This window comes from Camelus ferus, chromosome 22 (genome assembly GCF_009834535.1).
Source record: "Camelus ferus isolate YT-003-E chromosome 22, BCGSAC_Cfer_1.0, whole genome shotgun sequence".
Lineage (NCBI taxonomy): Eukaryota > Metazoa > Chordata > Mammalia > Artiodactyla > Camelidae > Camelus > Camelus ferus.
The window spans coordinates 24,138,085-24,165,125 of NC_045717.1; the positions used below are offsets into that span (position 1 = coordinate 24,138,085).

Below are 27,041 nucleotides of genomic sequence, written 5' to 3' on the forward strand. Positions count from 1 at the left end.
CTGCCTGCCACCCACATCCCTCCACCCTTCCCTGAATCTCCAAGGCTCCACCCCCCCCCCCCCCCCCCCCGTCCCCAGAGACCTGAACAAGGCCCATCCCCTGTTCTGAATCCCCACTGCTCCCCACCGCTCTCACAATAAAGGCCCAAAAATCTCTGCTTGATATTAGAAGCCCATTCCCCAGCAGGACTCCAACCAATCCCAACTACAAGCTCCTGCCCACCTCCTTCTCAAATGAGCCGGGGTTTCCCAAAAGCTTCCTGTTCTCTCAGTTTCTCAGATACAGCTCATCACTACAACCTGAGTCAGTCCAGCCCTCCTCTGCCCACAGCCCTCCAGGGCTCCCACTTCCCTCTGGGTAAAAGCCCAAATCCTCCCTGAGGCCCACAAGGTCCTGCACAACCTGCCCCCTCCCTCCCTGCCCTCACCTCCTCCCTTTCTCTCCTTTGCTCAGTCTATTCCAGACACACAGGCTCCTTACTATTCCTCCAACAGGCCAGACAGGGTCTGCCCCAGGGCCTTTGCATGTGCTGTTGCTGCTGCCTGGAGCACACCTCCTCCCAATAGCCACACAGTCCAACAGCCTTCCTTCCTCCAGGTCTCAGCTCAACTGTCACCTCCTCAGGGAGGTCTCCCTGGTCTACCTTATTTAAAATTACAAACCGTAGAATAGATAAACAAGATTATACTGTATAGCACAGGGAAATATACATAAGATCTTATGGTAGCTCACAGAGAAAAAAATGTGACAATGAATATATATATGTTCTTGTATAACTGAAAAATTGTGCTGTACACTGGAATTTGACACAACATTGTAAAATGATTATAAATCAGTAAAAAATGTTATATTGTTAAAACAAAATTACAAACCACTCCAACTCCCCAACCTACTTTCCTGCTGTCTTTTTCTCTACAACTCACAACACCTTCTAATACACTATGTGGTGAGTGTGGTGTGTGGTCTGTCTCTCCCACTAGGATATCAGCTCCACAAGGGCAGGGATTTTCTGGCTCACTGCTCTATCCTGAGCAGGGCACACAAGAGGCATTTAATAAATAATTCCTGAATGAATAAACATCACTGTGCCTGCAATGTCCTCCTGCACCATCCCCTTCCACCTTCCAAGACTGAAGCAGGTGGGCTCGTTTTCCTCTCCCAGGTTTTCTTTATCCAAAGAGTGGCCCAAGAGATCTTTGGAATGTTCTAACAGACCCCAGCTAACCCCACTCCAGAACTTTCTGTGGCTCCCCAGTGCCCCCAGGACTGGTCAGCCAGGCCCTTGCCAATCTGCCTAGCTCCATCTCTCCTCCCTGACACTCCCCACCCTCCAGCCTCACTCTGCACCTTCACCCTCTCTGTTCCCTTTGCCTGGAACAGCTCTCAAGTACCTTTACCGGCCTGAACCCTACTCATCTCCCAGGCCTCAGATTAGACTTCACCTCCTCCTAGAAGCCTTCCAGGACCAACCCCCAAATCTAAGTCCAGCGACTCCTCTGGGCTCCACCATGCCTGTGCACCCCCCTCACAGCCCTGACCACCTCCATTTCATTCACCAGGTCCTCAGAGCCAATGTGCCATCAGACACAGGAGACCCAGGGCCCACAACACTTTTAGGAACACACCAAATGGGTTCATTTGAATTTATCTTAAAAGCAGAAGAAAAAAATGAGTAAAATAATACCAACACAGTCATAAAAGATCACCTGTAATATTTTTTCAAGGAAGGAGGCGCCTGCAATAGCACGGGTTTCCCAGGCCTGTGAAGGTCTTCGTGAGGTCCTGCTGGTCCCATGCGGGTCTCCCCAGTGCACTATGAAAGCCACAAAGGCAGAGGTCGAGACTGGGTCCCCATGGCTGCCAAGCAGCAGCCTGGAACGCAGCAGGTGCTTAATAATTGTTTGTCGAATGACTGAATATCCAGTGAATCGCTGGGTCCTCATGGCCAGGTCTGGCCTGGCTCACATATAACAGGGGATGCTTGATTAACGGTAGATGGGTGGACAGACCGCCGACTGACCGGGATACCAATCTGGGAGCAGCAGCGCCACCTTGTGGCACAATGCTTGCCTGCCTCTCCATCTCCTAGGCTTCAGTGGAAACCATCTGAGTTTTCAGTCCTTCCACTAGAAGGGGATTGAGAGGGGGAGGGGAAGAGGGAGGGGAAGGAGAAGAAAGAGGAGGAAGAGGAGGAAGGGGAAGAGGGGGAGGGGGAGGGGGAGGAGGAGGAGGAGGAGGGAGCAGCCAGTGATCTCAGAAACTCAGACCTTGAGCCCAAAACCCACAACCACTCATTTCTGGCTGTGTGTCTGACGCAAATTACATCTCCTCTTGAATCCTTTGCTTCCTCAACGAGAAAACGGGGAGAATCAAAATCAAGCCTCTGAATAATGTATTCAGCAACTATTTCTCACCTCTCACCCCAGGCCTCCTGGATAGTTGCTACCCTCAAGGATCCCCTACTCCACCCCTGCCCCCTGCCAAGGCAGGGAAGTGACAGAATTTTCATGAAGACATCACTGGGGCAAAGAAAGGGACAAGGGTTTGGGGGTAGGGTTGTCAGGTTTAGCAAAAATAAATAGGATGCTCAGCTCAATTTGAATTCCATATCAGCAATGAATAATGTTTAGTGTAAATACATCCCAAATATTGCCCAGAATATATTTATACCTCCCCAGTGTATGTGTTGTTGATTTGAAATGCAAATATAATTGGACATCCTGTATTTTAACTGGCAACCTAAGCCTGGGGGAGCCTGGGGAGGCAGGCAGGAAGGCTTCCAGGAGGAAGGTGCAGTGGTGCTGGAAAGGAGTGCTAAGGGTCGATGGTGTGGCCATGTTTCCTTCCCCTCCCCCACCCACACATGTGCCCTTGACTGTGCTCACAAGGGACTGGAGGTGGGGTTGATCCCCACACCACGGAAGAAGGTGAGGATGGCTGCTCTCCTTTGGTTCAGAAGATGTGGGACAAAATAATCGGAACTTTATTTTCCAACTCAGAATTGAGTTACATCTCCTTGACCAGGGATATTTTGGTCATATCCCAGCACTGAAGGCCACTCGGAGGCTGAAGTCTACCAGGCATATCTCTGGGTGACTTCCCAGCTCTGTGACCTTTGACAAGTCCTTTAACTTTTCTGAGCTCTACACATCCTGGACCTGTTCTTCTCTAGCTCTCTCCCTCTCCTCACTCTGCTTCAGTCACACATGGGTTTGGCTGCATCTCCAAATCACCAGGTGTGGTCCAGCCTCAGGGCCTTTGCACATGCTATTGCCATCATCAGGAATGCTCTTCCCACCTCTCCTCCTTCACTTCTGTGATCAAATGGCACTCTGAAAGGCCTCCCCTGACCACCCTATTAAAAAGGGCAGGCCCCACATTCTCAGTCCCAGCCCTTTGTTTTTCTCGGTAGCACTGACCACTACCTGATCCAGTTTGCATTTCACTTGTCTCATTTACTGTCTATTCCCCCACGGGGTGGTGAGCATCACAAGGCTGAGATCTATTTTACTCACTCCTGTGCTTCTCTCACCCAGCACAGCAGATCAGTAAGAACGGTTGAATGAAGAATGAGTAGGAAAAAAGAACAAGTGAGTAGGAAAAAAGGCCTGCAGCAAATGTAAACTTTTTATCTGTTATAATTTGATATATCTGCCTTAATCATTTTGGGGCCTCAGACTCACTCAGGAATCTGACAAGCTGCATGTGGTTACTTAAATATATGTATTCGGTTTCTTGGTGTGCAACAGACAAATGGTACCAGTGGCCACTATATTGGATGCCGCAGAATTCTAGAACATTCCCCAAATCTCAGAAAGGTCTATCACACAGTCTATCCAGAAGTCCCACCCAAACCTACATAATTTAGCAGAGGTGGCAAACTGGTAGCTGATGGACTGGATCTGGCCCCATCGTGTTTTATTTGGTCCAGAAGTTTTCTAAGAGGCAGGACACTTCGTCCACAGTCTGGAATCCCCATGAATCTGTGAGTCTCTGGGGGGTCTCCCCAGGGTAAGGCTCTGCTCCCTCTAGGCAGGGCATTCTGCCACTTTTTTAGCAGAGGCATTTACCTCCTGCCTGGCCCCTGAGGCCATCTAAGTTTGAGACCCTCGTCTATAGACCAAAAGAATAAATGATTGTGGGTGGAGGGAAATCCAAGTGACACACCTTCTACAAGCAGTTGATCCAGGGGTCAGAGATCTAAGAGTTAGCCCCTGCACTGTCCCTGGGCCTCAGTTTTTCTAATCTGTAAAATGGGGGTGATAAGGGACACATAGTATGGGGAGAATTAAGCGGCCCCATGCAGGTCAGGGCAAGCTGTTCATAATGCTGGGTCGGGCTTGGCTCCATTACTCTCGTGCCCAGGGTGGGTGGGTGCGTGGCCCCTGACAAGCTGGGTGCATTACGCAAGAATCTCAGTTCTCACAGCCTCGGTTTGGCCACTGGAGAAAGAGGGGGCGGGGGACCCCAGGATTGCACTCACATCCCAGGGCCGAATTCACAGGGTCCCTGATGGGAAGGCGACGTCCCTTGGTTGGATCCGGCGTCGTACAGGGGTCGCCCACCGGGTGTATGGCTGGGAAGGCGCGCGCGGCCGGCCAAAACCGGCCATTCGCGGACTTCGCCTGTGGCTCCAACTTCCCGGGCCCGGAGAGGAGGCGTGGCCTGGCGCGACTCCCAACCGGATTGGCCCTTCGCTCCGTCACTCTCAAGTGCCCGCCCCCAAATATAAAAGGCCCTCTTTGCGCTGGGTTAGGACAGTTTTGGAGCTGGCCTGCAAGTAGTGGCTGCCACGCCCTGGACGTCTCGCTGACTGCGGTGAGAGGCGGGGTCCCCGGATTGAGGTGGGGGCAGGGGCCGCCGAGTCCTGGTGCGCCCCAAGGGAGGAAGGGGCGGGGAGGACCTTCCCTCGGGCTCTGATTGTCTCCGCGGCCAGGGGAGGGGGTCTCCAACCTGGGCTGAGCACTCCTCCCCCCACCAAAATTCCAACTTCTGAAAAAGGCTCAGACTTTAAAACTCTCTCCTCTCAATATCTGGGATTTTCGGTGGGGGGCACACGAAAGGGCTTCTTCGATGTGGCATTATCAAGGCGGGGGCAAAGTCTCCAGTCCCAAACCACATTCTCTTGCTTTACAAACACACTTTGGAGGCAAGCCGCAGCCCGTTCCTTTCCGCACAGAAACTCTGCCCTCCCCGGTCTTCAGAGCGGCACCCCACCCACCCCATCCAGCGGCAATCCCTCTGCCTAGCAAAGCCCCCTCCCCTTCAGATGGTTTGACCGCCTGGGGCTTGGCCTCACCCTTGCTCTCCTTTTGGCCCAGCAGCTGACCCTGATGAGGTCTTGGGCAAACCCCGCCCCCCTTTAACTGGGGGTTTGTGGTCAATGGATTGCACAAAGTGGCGGATGAGAAGGCCTACCCCTTGTAGGTGTCCTTGGGACCTTTGAAAAATGACTGCCTGGGCCTGGAGAATTTTGGAAGTTGGATCTTAGCAGCCCTGCCTGCAGCTGCACGGCTACGTGACTCCAGCCAGTACCCACCAACTCTTGCTCTCACAGCTGGGGCCAGGGCCAGGCAGGTTGCTGACCCCAAGGACTGTATTGGGGGTGTTTGACATCCGCAATGGCCGCCCTTGGTTAAGCTGGTTCCAGAGGGATTGATGGCCAAAGGAGATGGGAGGGAGGACCTCTAAGCTGCCCGGGGAAGGTGAGAGAAAGAAAGGAGTAAGGTGATGATCACCAGGGGTAGGTGTGCCTCCTTGCCCCACTTCCCAGTTGGGTAACTTTTGTACCAAGCAGAGGCTCATTCCTGGCTGGCTCCACTGTTTCTATGTGGCAGGCAGAGTGGTGTGAAATGGATCTGTTTATTGAGCACCTACTATGTTTCAGGCACCAAGCTAAGTGACATATGTGCAGCCTCTCGTCCAATCCATAGGGTCTCTGAGCTGGGAATGGTTATCCCCACCCCATAGATGGGGCAAGCGACACTCCCAGAGGAGGTACTGTCTTTCCAAACCCCCACAGCTAAGGAGTTGCAAAGCCCAGATTAGAACCCTGTTTGAACTCTAGAACTGGTGCCCTCAAAACATCAGTTTGCCAGATTCCACTTGCGGGGATGGCAAAACTTGTGTCTGGAAGGAAACGCTCAGACTCAAGGTCAGGGGTTCTCCACAGGCTCACCCTGGAATTGCCTGGGGAACCAGCTTTAAGGCAGGCACTACCTTTAGCCCCATTTTACAGAGATGAGAGGAGTGAGGCCAGCTGAGAGGTTGCTTGTTGCCCAACATAGCACAGCATGGCTAGAGCTGGGACTCCTGAAATCTAATCTGAAAATGCTCTCATCTCACCTGGCCAGGAAAGTGGAGCACACCTGTGGCTGCCATGGTGCCTGCAAACGTGTCCATTAGATTCGACTGGGGAGCCTCCTTCGCCCTTCCCACATCCCTGAGTCTGACCTGACTGGTCTACAAAGTGGTCAGGCATGGTCTAACTTTTTTTTTAAGCCTAACTGTTTTTTTGGAACAGGTAATGTTATCTACCTGGCTCAAAAGTCTGAGGCCCGCCCCAGCTACCCATTCTTCCTCCCTGAAAGGTGGCCACTGTTAACTCTTTAAAGATTCGGTGCAAATACAAGCAAAAACTTTAACCCCACTCACATCTTTTGTCTCCTCACAATATCTTAACCTTGTCAATTACATGTAAGTTTCTACTCTTTGTTTTGCCACCGCCCTGGGCTACCACTCTTACTTTCTTTAGTCCCTTTTTGCTGGGCAACCAGGTTGTTTCCAGTGTCTTCTTGTGGCTAACACAGGTACATACACCTCAGTCCACGTGGCAGTACAGGTGTGGGGCTGTCCCCGCAATGAGGTTTCTGGGTCAAAGGGAATATGCCTCTTGAAACCCGGTGGTAATTGACAAATTGCCGTCCACAGAGGGTTCACGTAGTAAGTGTCCCCCAGAGTCCTTGGAGGGCTGTGTGCAGACCTTGCCCGTCTGGGTGTGGCTTGGTGGCCGGCTGCACCAGCCGCACCTGGGAGCTTGTCAGACCAGCAGACTTCTGCCCTGCTGAGCCAGCGCCCACTCTGAACAGGCGTGTTAAGGGTTGTGAGCAGGGCTTTAGGAGATGGTGGTGACGAGGTGGTCAGAGGGCAGTGTAAATCCGGGCTTCCCCCTGGAGGGAGCAGGCTGTGCCCTGACTAGTCCTTCTGTTCACAGTTCCTGCGTCTGAGAAATGTCTACTGACGAGACAGAAGCCGCCGCCAGCACCCAGGTGACAGCAGAAGAACCAGTACAGCAGGTGAGGAAGGTCTGTGGTCTGTGGGATGCATCTTCCCTCGTGGCGGTGCCACGGCAGCGAGCTGCTGGCAGCGCAGGAAGCTCGAGCAATACCCTTCTGAGTGGGCTGGAGAGAGCCATCGTACAAGCCCTAACTGGCTCCCCACTAGCAGATGGAGGTAGGAGAACTGGGGATGCCAAGGGCTCTTGGGAGAACAGGAGTACCACTCTGAAGCTGCCTAGCTCCCCCAGACACATCTTCCCTGTCTCTGCAGGTTCTCTTAAGGTCCTCCTCCTAGGAAGTCAGTCTCTCTTCCACCTCCTCTCCCCAATTTAAATGAAGGTCCCTTTAATAAATAGCGTTTTTTGTGGGGGGGAGGGTATAGCTCAGTAGTAGAACATGTGCTTAGCATGCACAAGGTCCTGGGTTCAATCCCCAGCAACTCCATTAAAAATATAATTAAATGAATAAACTTAATTACCTTCCCCCTGAGAAACAAATAAAAATAAACAACTTTTTAAAAATAAGGTATGATTCACATACCATAAAATTAACCCCTAGGAAGGGTACTACTCAATGATTTTAGTTAACTACCAAGTTAGATAGCTATCACCACCACACAGTTAAGACATTTTTCATCTGCCCCAAAAGAGACCCCAGGCCCATTAACAGTCAACTCCCTGTTCCCGCTCCTCCTGGGCCACCACTCATCTAGGTTCTGTCTCTCTGGATTTGCCTATTTTGGACATTTCATATAAATGGAAACATATGATATGAAACCCTTTTGTGTCTGGCTTCTCTGCCTGAGCATGTTTTGTTTTGTTTTGGTTTTTTAACTGAAGTATAGTCAGTTACAATGTGTCAGTTTTTGGTGTACAGCACAATGTCCCAGTCATATATATATGTATATATACACACACGCACACACATATTCTTTTTCATTAAGGGTTATTACAAGATATTGAACATAGTTCCCTGTGCTCTACAGAAGAAATTTGTTTTTCATCTCTTTTTATATATAGTATTTAATATTTCAAAATCTTGAACTCCCACATTTATCCCTTCCCACCCCTTTTCCCCGGTAACCATAAGATTGTATGTTTTTGAGATTCATCTATGTTGTAGCTTGTTAGTGCTTCGTTCCTTTTATAAAATTGGGGTCAAATACACATAAAAATACACTATTTTACCTATTTTGCAGTGTGCAGGTCAGTGGCATTAAGTATATTCCCAGTGTACTACCATCATCACTACCTAATTCCAGAACTTTTCCATCATCCCAAGTGGAAACTTCGTAACTGTTAATAGTCACTTCGTTCTCCTCTTCCCCCAGTCCCTGGCAACCACTGATCTGCTTCCTGCCTGTGGATTTACCTATTCTGGACATCTCATATAAGTAGAATAAGAATCAGTTTATGAATGTAGAACCTTCTGTGTTACGTACCTCATAAGTGGAATCACACAGTCTTTGTCCTCTCGTGTCTGGCTTATTACACTGAGCGTCACGTTCTCAAGGTTCATCCATGTTGCAGTGAGTGTCAGAATTTCCTTCCTTTTTAAGGTTCAATCATATTCCATTGTGTGGATGAACCACATTTTGTTTATTCATTTATCAGTCGATGGACACTTGGGATTGCTTCCACATTTTAGCTATTGTGAATAATGCTGCTTTGAACTTGGAAATACAACTATCTCTTTGAGATTCTGCTTTCAGTTCTTTTGTCTATATACCCAGCAGTGAAATTGTTGGATCAAATGGTCATTCTGTTTTTAGTTTTCTAAGGAATCAACCAAAATGTTTTCCACAGTAGCCACAGCATTTTGCATTCTCAGCAACAGTGGGCAAGGGTTCCAATTTCTCCACATCCTCACCATCACTTGCTAATTTCTGTTTATTTGATAGTAGCCATTCCAGCCATTGTGGGGTGTGAGGTCGTATCTCTTTGTAATTTTGACTTACATTTCTCTAATGATTATGATGTTGAGAATCTTTTCTTGTACCTATCAGCCATTTGGAGGTGATTTTTTTTTTTGAGGTGATATATTTTTAAAAACATGCCTTATTCCACATTTTCTTTATCCACTCAGCAGTTAATGGACATTTGGGTTGTGGTTTCCACTTCTTGGCCATTATGAATAAGGCTGCTATGAACATTTATGTAGCAGTTTTATGTGGACCTGTGTTTTCCTGTGTCTAGGGTAGATTCCCTAGGAACAGAATTGCTGAATTGGGTGGTAAATTCGGGATTGGCTTCTGAAGAGACCTCCTGGATAAACCCTGGAGGAGGACTGCCTGAATCCAAAGTCCAGCTTCACCAGTGGCTGGTTTTGTGACCTTGGGTGACTTACTTACTTAGCCTTTCCATGCCTCAGTTTACCCTTCTGTAAAATTGAAATAATACTGTGAGAGTTGTCTTCTGATTTCATTTTCACACGGGTCATCTTGGCAATTCCTTCAGGACAGGAATGAATTCCCATTTTATGGATGGGGAAACTGAGGCTCAGAAGAGGTATCGCGACTACTCAGTTCTGCTCTTGTAGGGTAAGAGCTGCCATATTCAGTACGTAAAGGAATGGCTGTGGCCGAGTGCCAACAAAACTTTTATTTACAAAACCAGCTAGCAATGGGATATCATTCAGCCACGTAGAAGAATGCAGTAGTGACATGCGATGCAACATTGATGAACCTTGCAGATTTGTTCTGAGAAGCCAGGCAAATACTGTGTAATCCCACCTATAGAAGGTCCCTAGAGGAGTCAAATCCAAGAGGTAGAAAGTAGAAGGTGGGGGCCAGGGGCTGGGGGGGGGATGGGGAGTCAGTGTTTCATGGGGACAGAGTTTCGGTTTGGAGAGATGAGAAAGGCCTGGAGATGGATGGTGGGATGGTTACACAACAGGGTGAATGGTACTTAATGCCACTGAGCTGTGCACTTAAAATTGGTTTAAATGGTACATTTTATGTGTTTTTTTCCACAATTAAAAAAAAAAAAAAGAATGTAGCACTGACCCATGCTACTACATGAATGAACCTTGAAAACATTACTCAGTGAAAGAGGCCAGACACAAAAAGCCCCTTGGTGTGTGATTCCATTTATGTGAAACTTCCAGAACAGGCAGATCCACAGAAACAGAGATTAGTGGTTGCCAGAGGCAGGAAGGAGTGGAGAATGAGGAGTGGCTGTTAATAGGGTCGGAGTTTGGAGTGATGACAAAGTTCCGGAATTAGTCAGTGATGAGGGTTGCACAACCTTGTGAATACACTCAAAACCTCTGGATCGTGCATTTTAAAATGGTGAAATTTTATGATGTGCGAACTAGATTGCAACAATGTCGTTAGGAAGAAACCAGACAAGAATTAAAAAAAAAACAACAACAAAAAACAGGTGGTGGGCGGGACTTGGCCTCAGGGCCATAGTTTGCTGATCTGAGTTTTAGACCCTGAGCTCCAAGACAGTGGGGCTCTTGTGTCCTGTCGCCACCTGGCAGACGGTCGGCACCAAGTGCGCGTTCAGACAAATGAGCTGCAGGGCGGAGAGAAAGGAAGTGCATGGCGGAACCCCGAGTTCCTGGCTGGTTCCACCGCGTGGGTGCAGAGCGAGGTGGAGAACCGAGCCGTTTCCCCGGCCTGAGCCGCGCCTCCCCGTAGCCCAGCGTGGTGGACCGCGTGGCCAGCATGCCCCTCATCAGCTCCACCTGCCACATGGTGTCCGCCGCCTACGCGTCCACCAAGGAGAGCTACCCGCACGTCAAGACCGTCTGTGATGCGGCGGAGAAGGGCGTGAAGACCCTCACGGCGGCGGCGGTCAGCGGGGCCCAGCCCATCCTGTCCAAGCTGGAGCCCCAGCGTGAGTGAAGCCGGCAGAGCGCGGACCCTCCCCTCCTGGCTGTTCAGTGACAGGGCGCGGGGCGGGGCGGGGGCGGGACCTGCCCACCTCTGGCCCCTCCCCCAAGCCCCCGAACTTCTCTGCCTCCGGGGATGCGCATGCGCGGTAACCATCAACTGTCTCTTTTGCCCCCACCCCTACCCACCTACTCCTGTAGTCACATCCGCCAACGAATACGCCCACAGGGGGCTGGACAAGCTGGAGGAGAATCTGCCCATCCTGCAGCAGCCGCCGGAGAAGGTGACTGACCTCTGTCATGCGGGTGGGGAGGGGGCGTTGCTCAGCTGAGACGGGGCCTACCTGGGTATGGAGTCTCACCTTAACCAGAGCAGACAAGTGTGACAACTTCCTCGCTGACCCCTCCTCTGTCTGTCCCCCTCACCCCCAACAGGCAGCTGGAGAAACATTCTAAATACTAACAGGGTGTACCCCAGACCCCCTGGTGTCTTCCACCTTGCACGGAACAAAAGCCAAAGCCCTTCTCATGGCCGACGTAGCCCTACCTGGTCTGGCCCCACTACCTCCCTGCCCTTCCTGCCCACCTCACTTGCTCCATTCCAGCCGCCAGGGCCTCCATCCTCTTGTTCAGTAACATCAGTGCCCACATGTACCAGACACAGTGGTGGAAACTGAGTCCCTGCCCTCCTGGAACTTTCATTCTGGGGCGGCCAGCTGGGGAGACAAATACAGTGACCACACCCATCTCAGTGCTGCCCCAGGGTCTTTGCACGTGCTGTTCCTGCTTTGTGGACCAGAACTTTGTACATGTTCTTTCTCTGCCTCGTCCAGTACAGAAACCAACAGCTGTATGTGGTTGCTGGGCCCTCAGAATGTGGCTAGTGAGGCTGAGGAACTTAGTGACTCATTTTCATCATTTTAAATTTTAAATAGCCAATTTTAATTGTTTTAAGTTGAAATAGCTACATGCAGCTTGTGGCTCCCATCTTAGTCGGCATGGTCCTGGGGCGCTGCTGCAGCCTTTTGGTTTAACAGCTTCACTGAGCTATGACTCATGTCCTGTACAATTTGCCCATTTAAAGTGTACAATCCAGTGGTTTTGGTACATTCAGATGGTGTAGCCATCACCATCCATTTTAGAACATTTTCATCTCCCCAGAGAGAAACCCCACACCCTTTACCTCCTTCCCACCAACCACTAGCCCCTACCATCTTACTTTCTGTCTCTGTGGATTTGACTCCTCTCGGGACCTCCTGAGTGGAATCAGACAGTATCTGTCCTGTGTCTGGCTTATTTCTCTGAGCATCATGTCCTCAGTGTTCATCCATCTTGTAGCAGGTGTCAGAATTTCTGGGGGAAGCGTGATTTGTTTATCCACACTTCCATCAATGGACCCGTGGGTCATTTCCACCTTTTGGCTGCTGTACCTGCATGCTCATTGCAGCATTATTCATGAGTTGCTTTAGCATTTAAAAAACACTTCAGACAGCGTGGAATCTAATTGCCTATTTGCCTCCCCAGCTGGGGCGAGGGCACAGGCTGTCTGCTTTGCTGCTCTGTCCAGAGCCCCTCATCCAGCCTGGCACATAGTACATGCTTATTAAATGCTCACGTGCTCTCTCCATTTTTGCCTGGTGGGACAGAAGAGCCATGCTCAGGCATACCTGTTCATCGTGGGAATTCTCCCACCAGAAATAGGTGTTTCCTGGTGGGGAGACTGGGTGCGGCCAGCCACTCATCCAGGTCCCTGCGGCTCTTTGCTGAGACCACCTGTTTTGTCAAGCAGCTTATTCACCTGCTAGCTATTGAGCACCTCCTGTTGGCCAAGGACTGCTATTCATCATGTCCCCCTGGGGGCACACCCGTCCAGTTTATACGGAAAAGGACAGAGCTAGGGAGCTTTGGAACAGGACTTGAACCCGTCTTAGCCGAGAGGCTGTTAATAAGCTGAGCATGACGGGAGGTGAAAACTGCCACGTCCACAGAAGGATGGCCCAGGAGCCACCTCCTCAGGGCTGGATACTCGCGCTCTCCTCCTGTCCTGCTGGGGCCTCAGCTGGCCAGCATTCCTTCCATTTATAGAAGGGCTGAGCTCAGGGTGGTGTTCTACAAGGGTGTCCAGCAGGGCAGCCACTCTGAGCTCTTGGCTGTGTGGGAGGCTGTCTTGATGTGGGCCCTAGGAGGTCCCCCTCCGGGAAGAGGTAGCTTTCCCTGGTTCTGTGGGACAGCGTGTTGTCAGAGCTGAGACCTGAACCCAGGCCAGTGTGAGCACACATTGTGCTCAGTGAGCTTTGTGCTGGTGTTCACACCTGACAGTCACGCCTTTTTCCCCCAAAAGAGACTAATTCCCGTGAGTAGGAGGGTCAAGGTGTTGAGACAGGTGCCAGCTTAGAAGAGTAGGACCAGAAACCAGCGTGATTTTTAACTTTCCAGCATACTCTAGGCGTAGAGATCTATTGAAAGACTTAGAACCCTAGGCGTTGATCAATGAGTACCCGCTGTGTGCTGGAGCTGCCTCTCCAAGGATACAATGAAAAGCGATTCCAGAGGTGGGCAAATCTGGCCCCGCCCCCTGTTTTTGTAAATAAAGTTTTATTGGCACCCAGCCGCACCCAGTGGTTAACACATCGTCCATGACTGCTTTTGCTCTACACTGCCGGGGTTCGGTAGTTGCGACAGAGACCCTGTGGCCTGCAAAGCTGAAAATATTTGCTCTTCCTGGAAAAAGTTACTGATTTCCTGACTGTCTTATTGACTAGTTAAGGTGAAAAGCTCTAGAATCAAAATATCAGGTTAAAGTCCAGGTTCTGCCCCTTAGCACCTGGACAGCCCTCAGACAAGCTGCTCAGCCTTGATGTCTCTTCTGTGGAATGAGTACGTGTCTTGGAGGTTTGCTGAAGGGGCATCACCTGAGGGCTCAGAACGCTGACTGGTTCATACTGAGTGCTGGCTCTTTTTTTTTTTTTTTTTTTGAGTGTTGGCTCTTAACGTTTTAATAGGAGCTTCAGGAATCCACAGAATGCACTGATGTTTTGGGCATGTCACCCGTTTGCTGCGGGGAGTTTAAGGTTTACTGTGTTAAATTGGCAGTTAATAAAGAAAATGTTTGGTTATTTGGGCACGTGCCTAAAGTCTCTCCTTTAGTGTAGCTGAGCGTCCCATTCTAAAGCAGGGTCCCTCCCACTCGGCACCACTGACGCTGGCATCAGGTCATCCTCTGCAGGGCCGTCCTGGGTGCTGTGAGGTGTGGAGCAGCCTCCCTGGCTCCCTGCCCAGGTGATGCCAGAAGCCTCCCAGCTGTGGGGACCACAGATGTCCCCAGATGCTGCCCAGCGTCCCCTGGGTGGGGGCAGAACCATCCCAGATGAGAAGCAATGTCCTGAGGGACTTAGCACAGTGATCCAAATAGGATTACCCCCCCAGCGCGGGACTGGAGTGGTCCTTTCCACGGATGTCTGTCGTTTCTGCTGTTGTGCTGATCCCATGGCTGAGCCGGGCACTGTTCCCACCGTTGTGTCTTAGCCACTTAGGGCTGCGTAACGAAGTGCCACAGCTGGGGGAGGGCTGGGGGTTTAAACAACAGACATTAATTTTCTTCCAATCGTAGAGGCTGGAAGTTCAAGATCAAGGTGTTGGCAGGGCTAGTTTCTCCCGAGGCCTCTCTCCTTGGCTTGCAGACGGCCGTCTTCTCCCTCCGTCCTCATGTGGTCTCCCCTCTGTGCGTGTCTGTGTCTTGATCTCCTCTTCTTATAAAGACACCAGTCAGACTGGATTAGGACCCACTCTAATGGCCTCCTTTTACCTTAACTACTGCTGTAAAGATCTCATCGCCGAGTACAGTCACATTCTGAGGTCCTGGAGGTTAGGGCTTCAACACAGTTCAGCCCATAACACCACGGGAGGAAGAAATGGAGACAGAGAGGTAGAATGACTTGCCTGAGACCACACAGCTGGGTCATATCAAGCCAAGGACTCTTACCAGGCCGTCCAGCTCCAGATCACGGGATCTTAACTGTCCCCACCCTTCAGGGTCACCCAGGAGCTGGAACTGCTCCCTCTGGCCCAGCAGGGGTTAGGGTGCAGGGTGGGCGCCCAGGTGCGAAGGGAGGACAGAGATGCTGATGCTGGCCTTTCTTGTAGGTCCTGGCGGACACCAAGGAGCTCATGTCATCTAAGGTGTCGGGGGCCCGAGAGGCTGTGTCCAACACGGTGTCCAGTGCCAAGGACACAGTGGCTTCCCGAGTGACAGAGGCAGTGGATGTGACCCGGGGTGCTGTGCAGAGCGGTGTGGACATGACCAAGTCCGTGGTGACCAGCGGCGTCCACTCAGTCATGGGGTCCCGCGTGGGCCAGATGGTGCTGAGTGGGGTGGACACGGTGCTGGGCAAGTCGGAGGAGTGGGTGGACAACCACCTGCCCATGACGGATGCTGAGCTCGGTAAGGGTGGGCCTGGGGCCCCTCCCCAGACCTCTCGACAAGGGGTCCCTCTCATCACATGGTCTCGTCCCGGCCACCTCTCCCCATCCAACGTCACCCTCCCCGTCTGAGCCACCCAGGGCTCACTTCCTCTGCCCTGGTTCCCGGTGTTTGTTCTCCCTGCAGCAGCCACCAGAGGGAACCTGTGAGCACTCAGGTCAGGCCCTGCCTCTACCCACAGCCCTCCAGAGCCCCCACCTCCCCACCTCCCTCTGGTAAATGCCCAATTCCTCCATGAGGCCCTCTTATACTTGCCCACCTCTCCTCATTCATTCTGCTCCAGGCACACTCGGCCTCTTTGCTGATCCTGGACAGTGTTCCCACCCCAGGGCCTTTGCACTGGCTGTTCTCTCTACCAGGAACTCTATTCCCTTAACACGCAGATGGCTTGTTCCCTTCCACCTCCAGCTCTGTACTCCAGTGCCATCTCCCTATAAGGCCTCTAAAATTGCACGGTCACTCGTTCATATTGTGTCATGAGCCCCTCGCCTGCCGGCTCGGCTCTGTCTTTTCTCTTTGGCACTGGTCATTAATTCCACAAAGCAGAAGCTGTGTCCCATGTCTGGAATGGGGCCTGGCACTCAGCAGGTGCTCAAATCCCCAGATAAAATCATTCAACCACTTCTCTGTTGATTCCCCCCTCCCCCACCGGCATCTATTTGTTCAGGTGTTTCTTGAGCACCAACTGTATGCCAAGCCCACTTCCTAGATCCTAGAGATACATCAGTGAACAAAGTTCTGCCCTCATGGAACCTGCAGTCTAAAGTATACAGAAGTCAGGTTAAAGGAGAGGTTTCTGAGGAGGTGACGTTTGCCAGACGTGTACAGAGGGAGGGGACCATCTGTGCAGATGTCAGGGCAGAGATGCGTGGAAAACAGACCCAGGGGCAGGATGGCAGGACCATGCCTGGTGTGTGGGAGGAACAGTGAGGAAGCCCTTGTGTCTGGAGCAGTGAGAGAGGGAGAAGGAGAGGGCAGGGAGGGGACAGGTCAGGTTGTGCAGGGCCTTGGGGGCCTCAGGGGAGATGAGGGCTTTTACCCCCTAATGGGTGGGAGCCCTGGAGGGCTGTGGGCAGAGGAGGGCGGGGCCTGACTTGGATGCTCACAGGCGCCCTCTGGTGGCTGCTGCAGGGAGGACAGGCTGGGGTGCAGGGGTGGGAGCCAGAGTCAGGGTTCAGATGACTATTCTAGTCCAGGTGAGTGGTAATGGTGCTGGACCAGGTGGTGGCAGGAATGACGGGAAATAGATAAACTGGGGATGAAACTGCTGAGATCAAGCAGCCAGTCCTAGTCATGGTCTCATGCCCCTGGCTCTTGCGGTTGGTCTTGGCCCCACCTAGAGCTGGGCGTGCCGGGAACTTCCAGCCGTGCCAGCGTTGCAGACTCCAGCGCCCACAGCAGCAAGGGAGCGAGGGCTGGTGAGGCCACGTGTAACTGGACCCCACCTGCATTCAGAGGGAGCAGTCTCTCGGCTCCAGCTTTGGCCAGAGCTTTGTTTGAATGAGTTGCCAAACATTTGCAACAACTGGAAAGAGTTGAAGACAGAGTAGATCAGGGTTTCCCAAATGTGCCATTGTGGTCATCGGGATCGGGTCGTCCTCTGTTGGGGGGGCCGTCCTGGGCACTGTGGGGTGTGGAGCAGCCTCCCTGGCCCCCACCCACTGGATGCCAGGACCCCCCCAACGTGACAATCACAGACATCCCCAGACATAACCCAGTGTCCCCTTGAGGCAGGATCACCCTCAGGTGAGAACCACTGCTTTGCCTGTTCCAGAACTTCGTAGACATGGAATCACGTGGTTCCCTAATGGGTGGGCGGCTCCTAATCATTATCTCCAATCTCTACCCACTGGGACTGCAAGGTGTCGCTGTCCTCGGTTGTAGCACTTCTCTCTGTGTCAGCTGGAAACTTCTTTGGACGAAGTTCTGTGTTGCAGTTTTGATTCCCCCAAGGTCCAGTTTACAGAGGAAAAGCAGGACAAGTGGCCAACTTCCTCCCCTTTATTTGGCATCACGTAGTCAACAGTACCCTCCACCGGAGGACAGCGAGTTTTTATGCTATAGGTTTGAACCCATGTATTAACACCGTATCTTCCTATCCGAGGTACTTGTTTTATTGACACTTCATTTGTCCCATCATTTTCGATTGCTTGGAACCCCCTTTGAGTTGGCTCTGAGCCCTCATGATTCTCCCTGGGAATCCTCGGCAGAAAGCAGTGTTCCCTTGCTTTCTGGAGAAACTAGCTGTTCCAGGCGGGGCGATGTTCCAGGCGGGTGATCTTAAGTCCCTTGGCATGTGTCTTGAGTGTAGCATGTCACTTGTTCGAGTTTTCAAAACTTGACCCTGCACTTCTTGAGCGAAGGGCCCTGGCTGATGTCTTCCATCCTGGACCCCAAGTTCAGGGCCTACTGACTCCTCATAGTGCTCAGACCGAGTAAGACTCGGCTGTGGGTCTTGGCACCTGAAAGTAGAAGAGGCAGGGTTTGCTGGGAGACACTGCGGAGGACAGATCTGTCCGACCAGCTTTGATTTTCTGCGCTTTTCCTTTGTGTCCATCCACTAAGGGTGAAGTCACTGCACACTGGTGCTCGGGGTACTGGGGTGGCCTGTGGGCAAGGACATGAGCTCTTGTAGCACCGAGTTAGAGCTAGGATGCTGCTTGTGGCTCAGGCCAGGAGAACAGCCCTGCTCCCCACCCCCTCTCCGGGTCCTCTCCTGTGCCAAGGGCGCCGCCCCCTCCAGGGGCCCTGCCGGCTTGCTCAGACATGCCCGGGCTCTGCCAGACCTCCTCGGCCTAAATAACAAAGCTGCTTTCACTTCCAAGGGCAGAGCGCCGGGGCTCCCGGAAGCTGTGGAGAAGTTCTGGACCTCAGGGTCAGTTCAAAATGTTGCCAGATTTTGAATTAGTCTCTGCAAACCTGCCTTTAGTGGGAGACTGGGGAAGAGTCTGTTTTTCTCAAAATGCTGCTTTATTTTTTTTTTTTTCAGAAGCATACTCTTTTTTTTTAAATGGAGGTGCTGGGGGTGCTAAGCATGCACTCTATTGCTGAGCTATACCCTCCTCCCTCAAAATGCCAATTTTAATTTTACTGCCTCTTAATGTCCCCAGTGTTTGGTATTTTGTTCAGGTTTTTATGTTTTTAATTTTCAGTTTAATTATTTTTTTGGAGTTAAGGCTTCTTTGATTGAAGTATAGTTGGTTTACAATGTTGTGTTAGTTTCTGGAGCACAGCGTAGCGATTCAGGTATACATACATATATTCCTTCTCATGTTCCTTTTCGTTATAGGCTATTATAAGGTGTTGAATATAGTTTGTTCAGTCTTTTTAAATGCCATCATGAAATTCTTCCGTAACCTCCTCTTCCCCAGGTGACTGTGTGAGATGACTTCCGGGCCACATCCAGCCCACCGACTGCTTTTGTAAATAAAGTTTTATTGGCACACAGCCATGCCCATTCATTTGCATTTATTCTAAGGCTGCTTCTGCACCACATGGGCAGAGTTGACTAACTGAAGCACAGTCCAGCCTGCAAAGCTGAAAATGTTGACTGAGCTGGCCCCATACAAAAAAAAAGTTTATTAATCCCTGGATTAGTGTATATTCTTCCAGAATTTCATACTGGTTATAGAAACAACAGAATTCCTCTGATGGAATGTTTACCTTGACTGAGCAAGGGGTTAAGGGCAGGCTGTGGGATTTTGTTGCTTGATTTTTCTACCATCTTTCATTTCTGGAGCAGTGCCCAGTCCAAAGGAGAGGCTTATTTATGTGGCCGAAGAGGCAAGCTCACTCAGTCACCAGCACAGCCCGCTGTTCCCGCCTGACCAGAGCGCTTTCCTCGCGTTATCTTGGTTATGTGTTGCTACGCCCTGTTCTGCTTATTTGATATTCTTCTTTTAATCCCCATTCCCAGATTCTTTTAGCAGGAAACATTGTCACTTACCAGATACAAACCATAAGTAGATACTAAAAGTAGCTCAATGTTCATTCATTTGTGTGCCTTTTTGAGCATAGGGTAATCCAAATTTCACCTTTCAGGCAGTTCTGACTCCGGTGGTTGGACATAAGGGGAAACTGAGGCTTACCGGCAAAGTCATTTCTGCATGGACCAGGGGGTTGTAAACATTTTCCAACACAGGCCAGGCCATAAATAATTTTGGCTTTTGGGGCCATGCAGACTCTGTCACAGCTACGCAACTCTCCCGTTGTAACACAAAAGCCTAGGCAATAGGCGAACCCATGGGTGTGATTGTGTGTCAATAAAACTTTATTTATAAAGGCTGGTGACATTTGACCCAGAGGCTATAATTTGCAGCCCCTGCCATAGGGCATTAGAAAGTCGGCAAACTAGTGGGACTGGATTCAAACCCAGATCAGGTTACTTACAAAGCTCAGACTTAAATCACTGCTATATTAAAGTCTAAAGAGAGCAGGGTAAGATCAAGTCGAATTATCGAGAGAGGTGGATTTCTGTCCTGTTGTCTTGTAACTTTATGAGCATTTCTGGACTAGATAGTCCTGACTTTTCTAAATGCTGTGAAGATGGTTCTTCTGTGGCTCAGGCTTCTCCCATCAAGTATCATGATTAAGAACGTGGGGCCAGGCTTCAGATCCTGACTTGTGGCTTCCCAGCTGTGTGACTTTCGGCAAGTCACTTGACCTCTCTGAGCCCCAGTTGCCCCATCTGTAAAAACAGTGCCTCTCGAATAGAGTTGTTAATATTTCACAAGAATGCATGTGAAAGACCTAGGACGTTGTGAAAGAGTGACTGCTGTTAATATCTGCTGGGCTCTAATACAGGATCAGTCAGTTTTTTTTCTGTAAAGGACCAGATAATGTATACTTTTATCTCTGCAGACCAAGAGGCCACTTACTGCACTGTTGTAGTTTGAAAGCAGCCATAGACAGCTTATAATGAATATGTGTGGTTGTATTCATGGTCGTACAAAACCGGAGGCGGGCAGACGTGGCCTGAGGGCTGGAGTTTGCTGACCCTCTAAGTCTACAGTCTCTTGATCCTGGGACATTCGTTTCCCATCATACCCATTTCGCAGATGGGGAAAACCAAGAAAGGGAATCCTCTCCCACTTGCGAGCGGCAGACCTGATCATAACCTCGGCCCTCATGGTGCGTCTGCCTTTCCGCCCCCCCGCAGCCCGCCTCGCTACGTCCCTGGACGGCTTCGACATCGCCTCGGTGTCCCGGCAGCGGCAGGAGCAGAGCTACTTCGTGCGTCTGGGCTCCCTGTCGGAGAGGCTGCGCCAGCGGGCCTACGCTCACTCTCTGGGCAAACTTCAGCACACCAGGCAGAGGGCTCAGGAGGCCCTGCTACAGCTGTCACAGGCGCTCAGCCTGGTGAGGCCTGCGGGGGACCCGGGGGCCCCGGCCGGCAGCAGGCACGCTCGCCAACCCCTCCCAAGACTGGCGCCTCAGCCCTCACCACTCCGCACGTCTGCCTGGGCGGGCTCCCACGGACGGCAGCTCAGACAACACACGTTTATTGCTTCGCGGTTCTGGAGGCCGGGAGTCCGAGATTGGGGTGTCACAGGGCTGGTTCATTTGGAGGCCTCTCTCCCTGGAGTGCAGATGGCCGTCTTCTCCCCGTGTCCTCAAGTGGTCGTCCCTCCGTGTGTGTCTGTGGCCTAATCTCCCCTTTTTATAAGGACACCAGACATGCAGGATTAGGGCCCACCCTCATGACCTCATTTTAACTTAATGACCTCTGTAAAGACACCACCTCCAAATGCAGTCACATCCTGAGGTCCTGGGGGTTAGGGCTCCAACACGTGGGTTTGGAGGGGATGCAGTTCAGCCCGGGACAGGTCGGCTGGAGGCTGAGCCCCGTGATGTGGCTCCTCCTCAGTCAGGCTAGCTCAGGCTCCCCCAGCCCCACCAGGGCTGTGGTCCAGGGGACCCAGGCACAGCGAGAACGCATCAGCACTCTTCCTATACTTACTTAAAGTCACTGCTATTGAGGTATAGTTTACATATAGTAAAAATCATCCCCTTAAAAGGTGTACGGTTGAGGAGTTTTACACATGTTGACCCCTGCTGCAGTCAAGGTGTGGACGTTTCCATCCTCTCCCAGGATGCCCTCCTGCCTCTTAGCAATCAAATCCTGCCCGCTGAGGTTTTTAATTTTTCAGTTCTCTAAAGAGCTAAATGCCTAATTTATTTCCTCTCTGCTTAACTTCTACTAAGTACTTACTGTCTCCTCTTTTTTTTTTTTTAATATTTTTAATTGTGGCAAAATACACATAACAAAATTGCCCATTTTAACCAAATTCAGCCGCACAGCTCAGTGGCGTTAAGCACATTCACGCTGTTGTGCAGCCGTCCCCACCGTCATCTCCAGAACTTTCTCACCTTCCCAAACTGCAACTCTGTCCACATTGAACACTGACTCCCCAGCCCCTGCCCCCACTGTCTACTTGCCGTGTCTGTGGGTTTGACTCCTCTGGGACCTCCTGTGAGTGGACTCAGTATTTGTCCTTGGGTGTCTGGTTCTCTCACTGAGCATCCTGCCTTCAGGGTCCATCCATGCTGTAGCGAGTGTCAGAATTTCCTTCCTTCTGGAGGCTGAGGAATATTCCATTGCAAGTGCTTTCTCAGCCTCTGCTGGCGCTCCACCTGCTCGCGTTCCATTGCAAAGGCAGCCAGGGGGCCAGGCCCACTGCAGGGGGTGAGAAGCAGACAAGATGGGAGGAGCTGCGGAGAATCTGGGCGAGTTCTTCTTTGCCAGCACCACGGGGCACGAGCATGCGGGTGACCCAGACGCCCACAGCCCACGGTAACCCTGTGTGAGAGCAACAGCCCCCCTCCCCTCCCCATCTCAGATGAACGGAGGCCCCCAGGCTCCCTCTGAAATCCTGCCTCTCCCACGATCCCTGTGGATTCCCAGGGGCTCTGCTGACTTTGGTCAAGCTGCGAGGCACTCACCCTCTCTCACTGCTCTCTCTGCTGCAGATGGAAACCGTCAAGCAGGGAGTTGATCAGAAGCTGGTGGAGGGTCAGGAGAAACTACACCAGATGTGGCTCAGCTGGAACCAGAAGCGACTCCAGGGCGCAGAGGAAAACCCAGCCAAGCCGGAGGTACCTGCAGGGAGAAGAGGGCGGCATAGGGTGCTTGGGGCCCTGACTCCCCTCTGTGCATCTCTGCTCCATGGACCTACCTGCCTCGAACACTTTCCCCAGCTTCACCTCCCATTAACTGCCTTCAGGACCCGATGACACCTCCTCCAGGAAGCCCTCCTGGAGTTCCACTCTTGAGTCTGGGTGTTGCTTCTGAGCCAGGAGGTGCTTGATAGGGATATGTCTCGACCTGCTAAATTCTAAGCCGTGCCCCATTTACTTGAGTCTTGACTCCTTCTCTCCCCCATCTCGGCACCCATCACATCCTTCACATTCCCCCACCTGGCTTCTAGTGACAGCTTCTCACTAACGTTCCCTGGTCCCTCCAGGCTTTTCCAAGCGTTGGCCTCCTGTACATGCCCTGACTTTTGCCGCCTGTGCTGTCTCATCTCAGCTTTCACTGAATCAGTGCCATAAACAATTCTGACACCTCATTCTAAATGGCAGTGCCTCGGTCTTAGGACTGTCCCAGCACTGCAGCTTCTCAGCTTAACCTCTCTGGGCCTCGGTTTCCCCATCTGTGAGTGCGCTGCAGGACCTTCTGCAGGGTTTTTAAGGTGAAAAGAACTAAATTTACATACACGTTCACAGCATGCTTCACAACAGCCACAAAGTGGAAACGACCCAAATGTCCATCCGTAGATGATGGATAAACAAATGTGTCCCTCCACACATGGGAACATGACTCAGCCGTGAGAGAGAAACTGACTCTCAGGACAACGGGGCCGGACCCTGAGGGCACGGTGCTCAGGGAGAAGCAGACACTGAAGGACGCGCAGCATGTGAGTCCGCGGATGTGAGGCGTCCAGAACAGGCCAGTGCAGACACAGACAGTGGGCAGCAGTTGTGGGGAGCTGGGAGAGGGGTGGGAGGGGCTGCTCCTGGGAAGGGTTTCTCCTGGGGTGGTGGGATGTTCTAGAATTAGAGACGGTGGTTGCCCAACCTTGTGAATATACTAAATTGCTGAATTGTACAGTTAAAAGGGTGAGTTTCCTGGTATGTGAGTTATTTTAAACACACACATGAGCTGATATATAAGGCATGTTGTAAGTGCTACAAAAATGATATTCATAAAGATACCATGAAAATCTCTAGAAATGCAAAACTGTTCAACATTCAGACCCAAACTGCGTAAAACCGTCCCCTCCCCCTGCCACCGCCCGCTGCTGAACCACAGCAGCCGGAAGAGCGAGATTCTCACTGGCCCTTCCCTGGCAGGTTCAAGTCCAGAGCCCTCAGCTGCCGGAGCTCAGGGCAAAGTCTTACATCCCAGGCCGCTCCAGTCTCCTCCCTGGCTGGGGAAATTTTCAAGGACCTGATCTTTGATCTAAATTGCAGTCTCCCCTACTGTTTACAACTTCTGCCTAGAAAGTTCTTCCAGACCTTCTCATTTTTAAAAAACTTTTTGAAACAGTCTTATTGAAATATAATTCAGTATTTTGTACTTTTAAAATTTTTGACAGGGGTGGGTGTATCACTCAGTGGTAGACCTCATGCACGAGGTCCTGGGCTCAATTCCCAGTACCTCCGTTAAAAATTTTTTAAAAATTTTTATTGAGATATAATTCACATATTCACAATTGACTAAAGTTCATTAGGGTTCAATTCTCAGTACCTCCACTAAATAAATAAACCTAATTACCTCCCCCCCCAAGAAAAATAAATATATAAAAAAGTGTACAATTGAGTGTTTTTTAGTATATTCATGGGTTGTGCAACCATTGCCACAATTCGTTCAGAAAATTCTTGTCACCCCAGAAGGAGATGGTGTCCCTATTAGCAGCCACGCCCCATTCCCACCCTCCTCCGCTCCCTGGCAACCACAGATCCACTCTGTGTCCCTGAGGACTGGCCTGTTCTGGACGTCTCACACCCATGGAGTCACACGCTGTGTGTCCTTTTTTGTCTGCTTCTCTCCCTGAGCACTGTGTTCTCAGGGTCCTTCCATGTGCTGGTGAGTGTCAGGGCTTCTCTCCATTTTATGGCTGAGGAATATTCTGATGTGTGGCTGGGTCGCATTGTGTGCATCCATTGGCCAGCTGACGGGTATGCGGGCTGTTTCCACTTTGGGCTCCTGTGAATAACGCCGCTTTGAGCATTTATGTACGAGTCTCTGCGTGGCGTGTGCTTTCATTTCTCTTGGGCCGGCCCCTGGAAGCGGACTTGCTCGGTCATAGTGTAGCTACAGTTGAGCACTTCGAGGGACCGCCAGCCTGTCTTCCAAAGTGACTGCGCCACCGGCCACATACAAGGGTTCCAGCTTCCCCCTGTCCTCGCCAACACCTGCCAGTATCTGTCCTTTCGACTTCAGCTGCCCCAGTGGGGGTGAGGTGTGTCTCCCTGTGCCCTAATGAGTGAAGGAGCTGAAGACCTTTTCACATGCTTATTGGCTGTTTTCCTGGGGAAAATGTGTGTGCTTGTTTTTCAACTTTATTTTTTGCTTGTTTTTTTTTTAATGGATGTACTGGGATTGAACCCAGGACCTCATGCATGCTAAGCACATGCTTTCCCACTGAGTTACACCCTCCCTGCTGTTTTTTAGTTTGAGTGGTGATTATCTCAACACGATTTGAAGGAGTCGGTATTCTGAACTGCCGTGCCTGACAGCTTCTCCCAAGCTTTGGGTCCACTTACCCCAAGGCAAAGGGTCCTGATCATCTCCCACCCCATTCCCTTCTTAGCAGGTCGAGTCCCAGACGCTCACCATGTTCTGTGACGTCGCCCAGCAGCTGCAGACCACCTGTGCCTCACTGGGCTCCAGCCTCCAGGGGCTGCCCACTCACGTGAAGGACCAGGCACTGCAGGCTCGCCGCCAAGTGGAGGAGCTCCAAGCCACCTTCTCCAGTGTCCACTCCTTCCAGGACCTGTCCAGCAGCGTCCTGACACAGAGCCGCGAGCAGGTGGCCAGGGCCCGAGAGGCCCTGGACCACATGGTGGAGTATGTGGCCCAGAACACACCCATCATGTGGCTGGTGGGGCCCTTTGCCCCCGGAGTTGTGGAGAAGGGCCCAGAAGAGAAGGAGGAGAGACAGGAGAAGAGCTCGGGGGGCTCCGTCCTCCCAGAAAGGCCGGCAGGCAGCACTGAGCCCCCTACCCCCGAGCCTTGCTTGGAACCAGATTCCTAAATGTTCCTGCCATTCATCTCAGCTGCCACCTTGGGAGGGTGAGGTCCTCAGAACCAACCAGTCCCTCACCCTCTCTGAGCTTGGAGGAAGCAAGTTCTGAACCTCACATCAGTTGGTGGGGAGAAGTTTCCAGGGAAAAAAAAAATTCTAGAAAATTCCAAAATACGTGTTTTCCTCCTTAAAAACCAGAAATATAGTTCTTACATCTCGCTCCCTTTTCTACACCCAGGCCCCTGCATATCAGCCTTTAGCTAAGGGGCTTGGACTCCGGGCTGGGGTGGGGAGCTGACATTCATTCTCGAGCAGAACGGGGCTGAGGCCTGCGAGCCGTAGGTGCCCGGAGCTCCAGTGTTGCCTTAATAAATTTTACCTGCAGCTAAGTGTAGGCCGTGTGTGTATGTGTGCACGTGTGTGCGTGTGTGTGTTGGAGGGGGGCGTTCATTTTTGTGTTTTTCCCAGCAGCTGAGCAACTGTGGGGTCTCTGTGTGGCCTTCTTTGCCGCTTCCTCGATTGGTTCCCAAGGGAGTGAACGGATCAGGGCTGGACCTGACACTGAGCCTGAAGGTCAGCGCCCAGTGCCTCGCACAAGCCCGTCTGGGTTGTCGGAGACGCCCTCGGCACACTTGCTTGGCCTGGACAGGAGCAGGCTGTGGGGGTCTCTCATCTCCCCCCGACCCATGTGCTGGAGTCTCACCCGCTGTGTCCCATCCTGGGCATCCAGTGGAGGGGAGGAGCCTGCTGCTTTTCCTGTTCTGGGCCTTTCCAGACATGCTGGGGAACCGTGTGGCAGGCTGAGCCTCGGACACTTCCAGGACCTGGGCCCTGGGCCCTGTGCCCTGTGACTGTGTTCCCTCATGTGGCAAAGGGGACTTTGCAGATGGGATTTGATTAAGGATCTAGAGATGAGGAGGTGGTCCTGGGCTGTCTGGGTGACCCTCATCACCAGGGTTCTCGTGGGAGGGAAGCGGGAGGGTTGGAAAGGGAGCAGAGTCAGAATCTGGGACGGGAAAAGGCTGCACTGCTGGCTGTGAGGATGGAGGAAGGGGCTGCCAGCCCAGGAACGCAGCAGCCTTTAGAAACTGGAAAAGGCAGGGAACAGAGCCCACTCCCCACCCACATCAGGGGCTCTGGAAGGACCAGCCCTGCCCTTGCCCACACCTGGATTTTAGCCCTGTAAGACTCACTTC

General features: G+C 51.6%; 1 protein-coding gene across 3 annotated transcripts; it reads left to right on the forward strand.

Moving 5' to 3' along the window:
- Positions 1-4,728: 4,728 nt before the first annotated feature.
- PLIN3 (perilipin 3) lies at positions 4,729-26,234 on the forward strand. 3 transcript variants are annotated; one of them, XM_032465853.1, is made up of 8 exons: positions 4,729-4,819; positions 7,215-7,296; positions 10,922-11,120; positions 11,317-11,399; positions 15,259-15,556; positions 20,754-20,953; positions 22,565-22,690; positions 25,411-26,234. In XM_032465853.1, the coding sequence occupies exons 2-8, from the start codon at positions 7,231-7,233 to the stop codon at positions 25,852-25,854; spliced, it is 1,416 nt and encodes a 471-aa protein (XP_032321744.1). In that variant the 5' UTR covers positions 4,729-4,819; positions 7,215-7,230; the 3' UTR covers positions 25,855-26,234. The 3 variants fall into 3 exon arrangements, with proteins under 3 accessions (XP_032321744.1, XP_032321747.1, XP_032321746.1); XM_032465856.1 differs by having other exon boundaries at positions 25,414-26,234; XM_032465855.1 differs by having other exon boundaries at positions 4,789-4,845.
- The last annotated feature ends 807 nt before the right edge of the window (positions 26,235-27,041 follow it).

What these genes read in the sequence shown, in the direction of transcription:
- PLIN3 (XM_032465853.1), top strand. Translation starts at nt 7,231, where the DNA reads ATGTCTACTGACGAGACAGAAGCCGCCGCCAGCACCCAGGTGACAGCA. An exon ending in GTCCAAGCTGGAGCCCCAGC is followed by an intron (nt 11,121 to 11,316) that starts GTGAGTGAAGCC and finishes CTACTCCTGTAG; the next exon opens with TCACATCCGCCAACGAATAC. An exon ending in TGTCACAGGCGCTCAGCCTG is followed by an intron (nt 20,954 to 22,564) that starts GTGAGGCCTGCG and finishes TCTCTGCTGCAG; the next exon opens with ATGGAAACCGTCAAGCAGGG.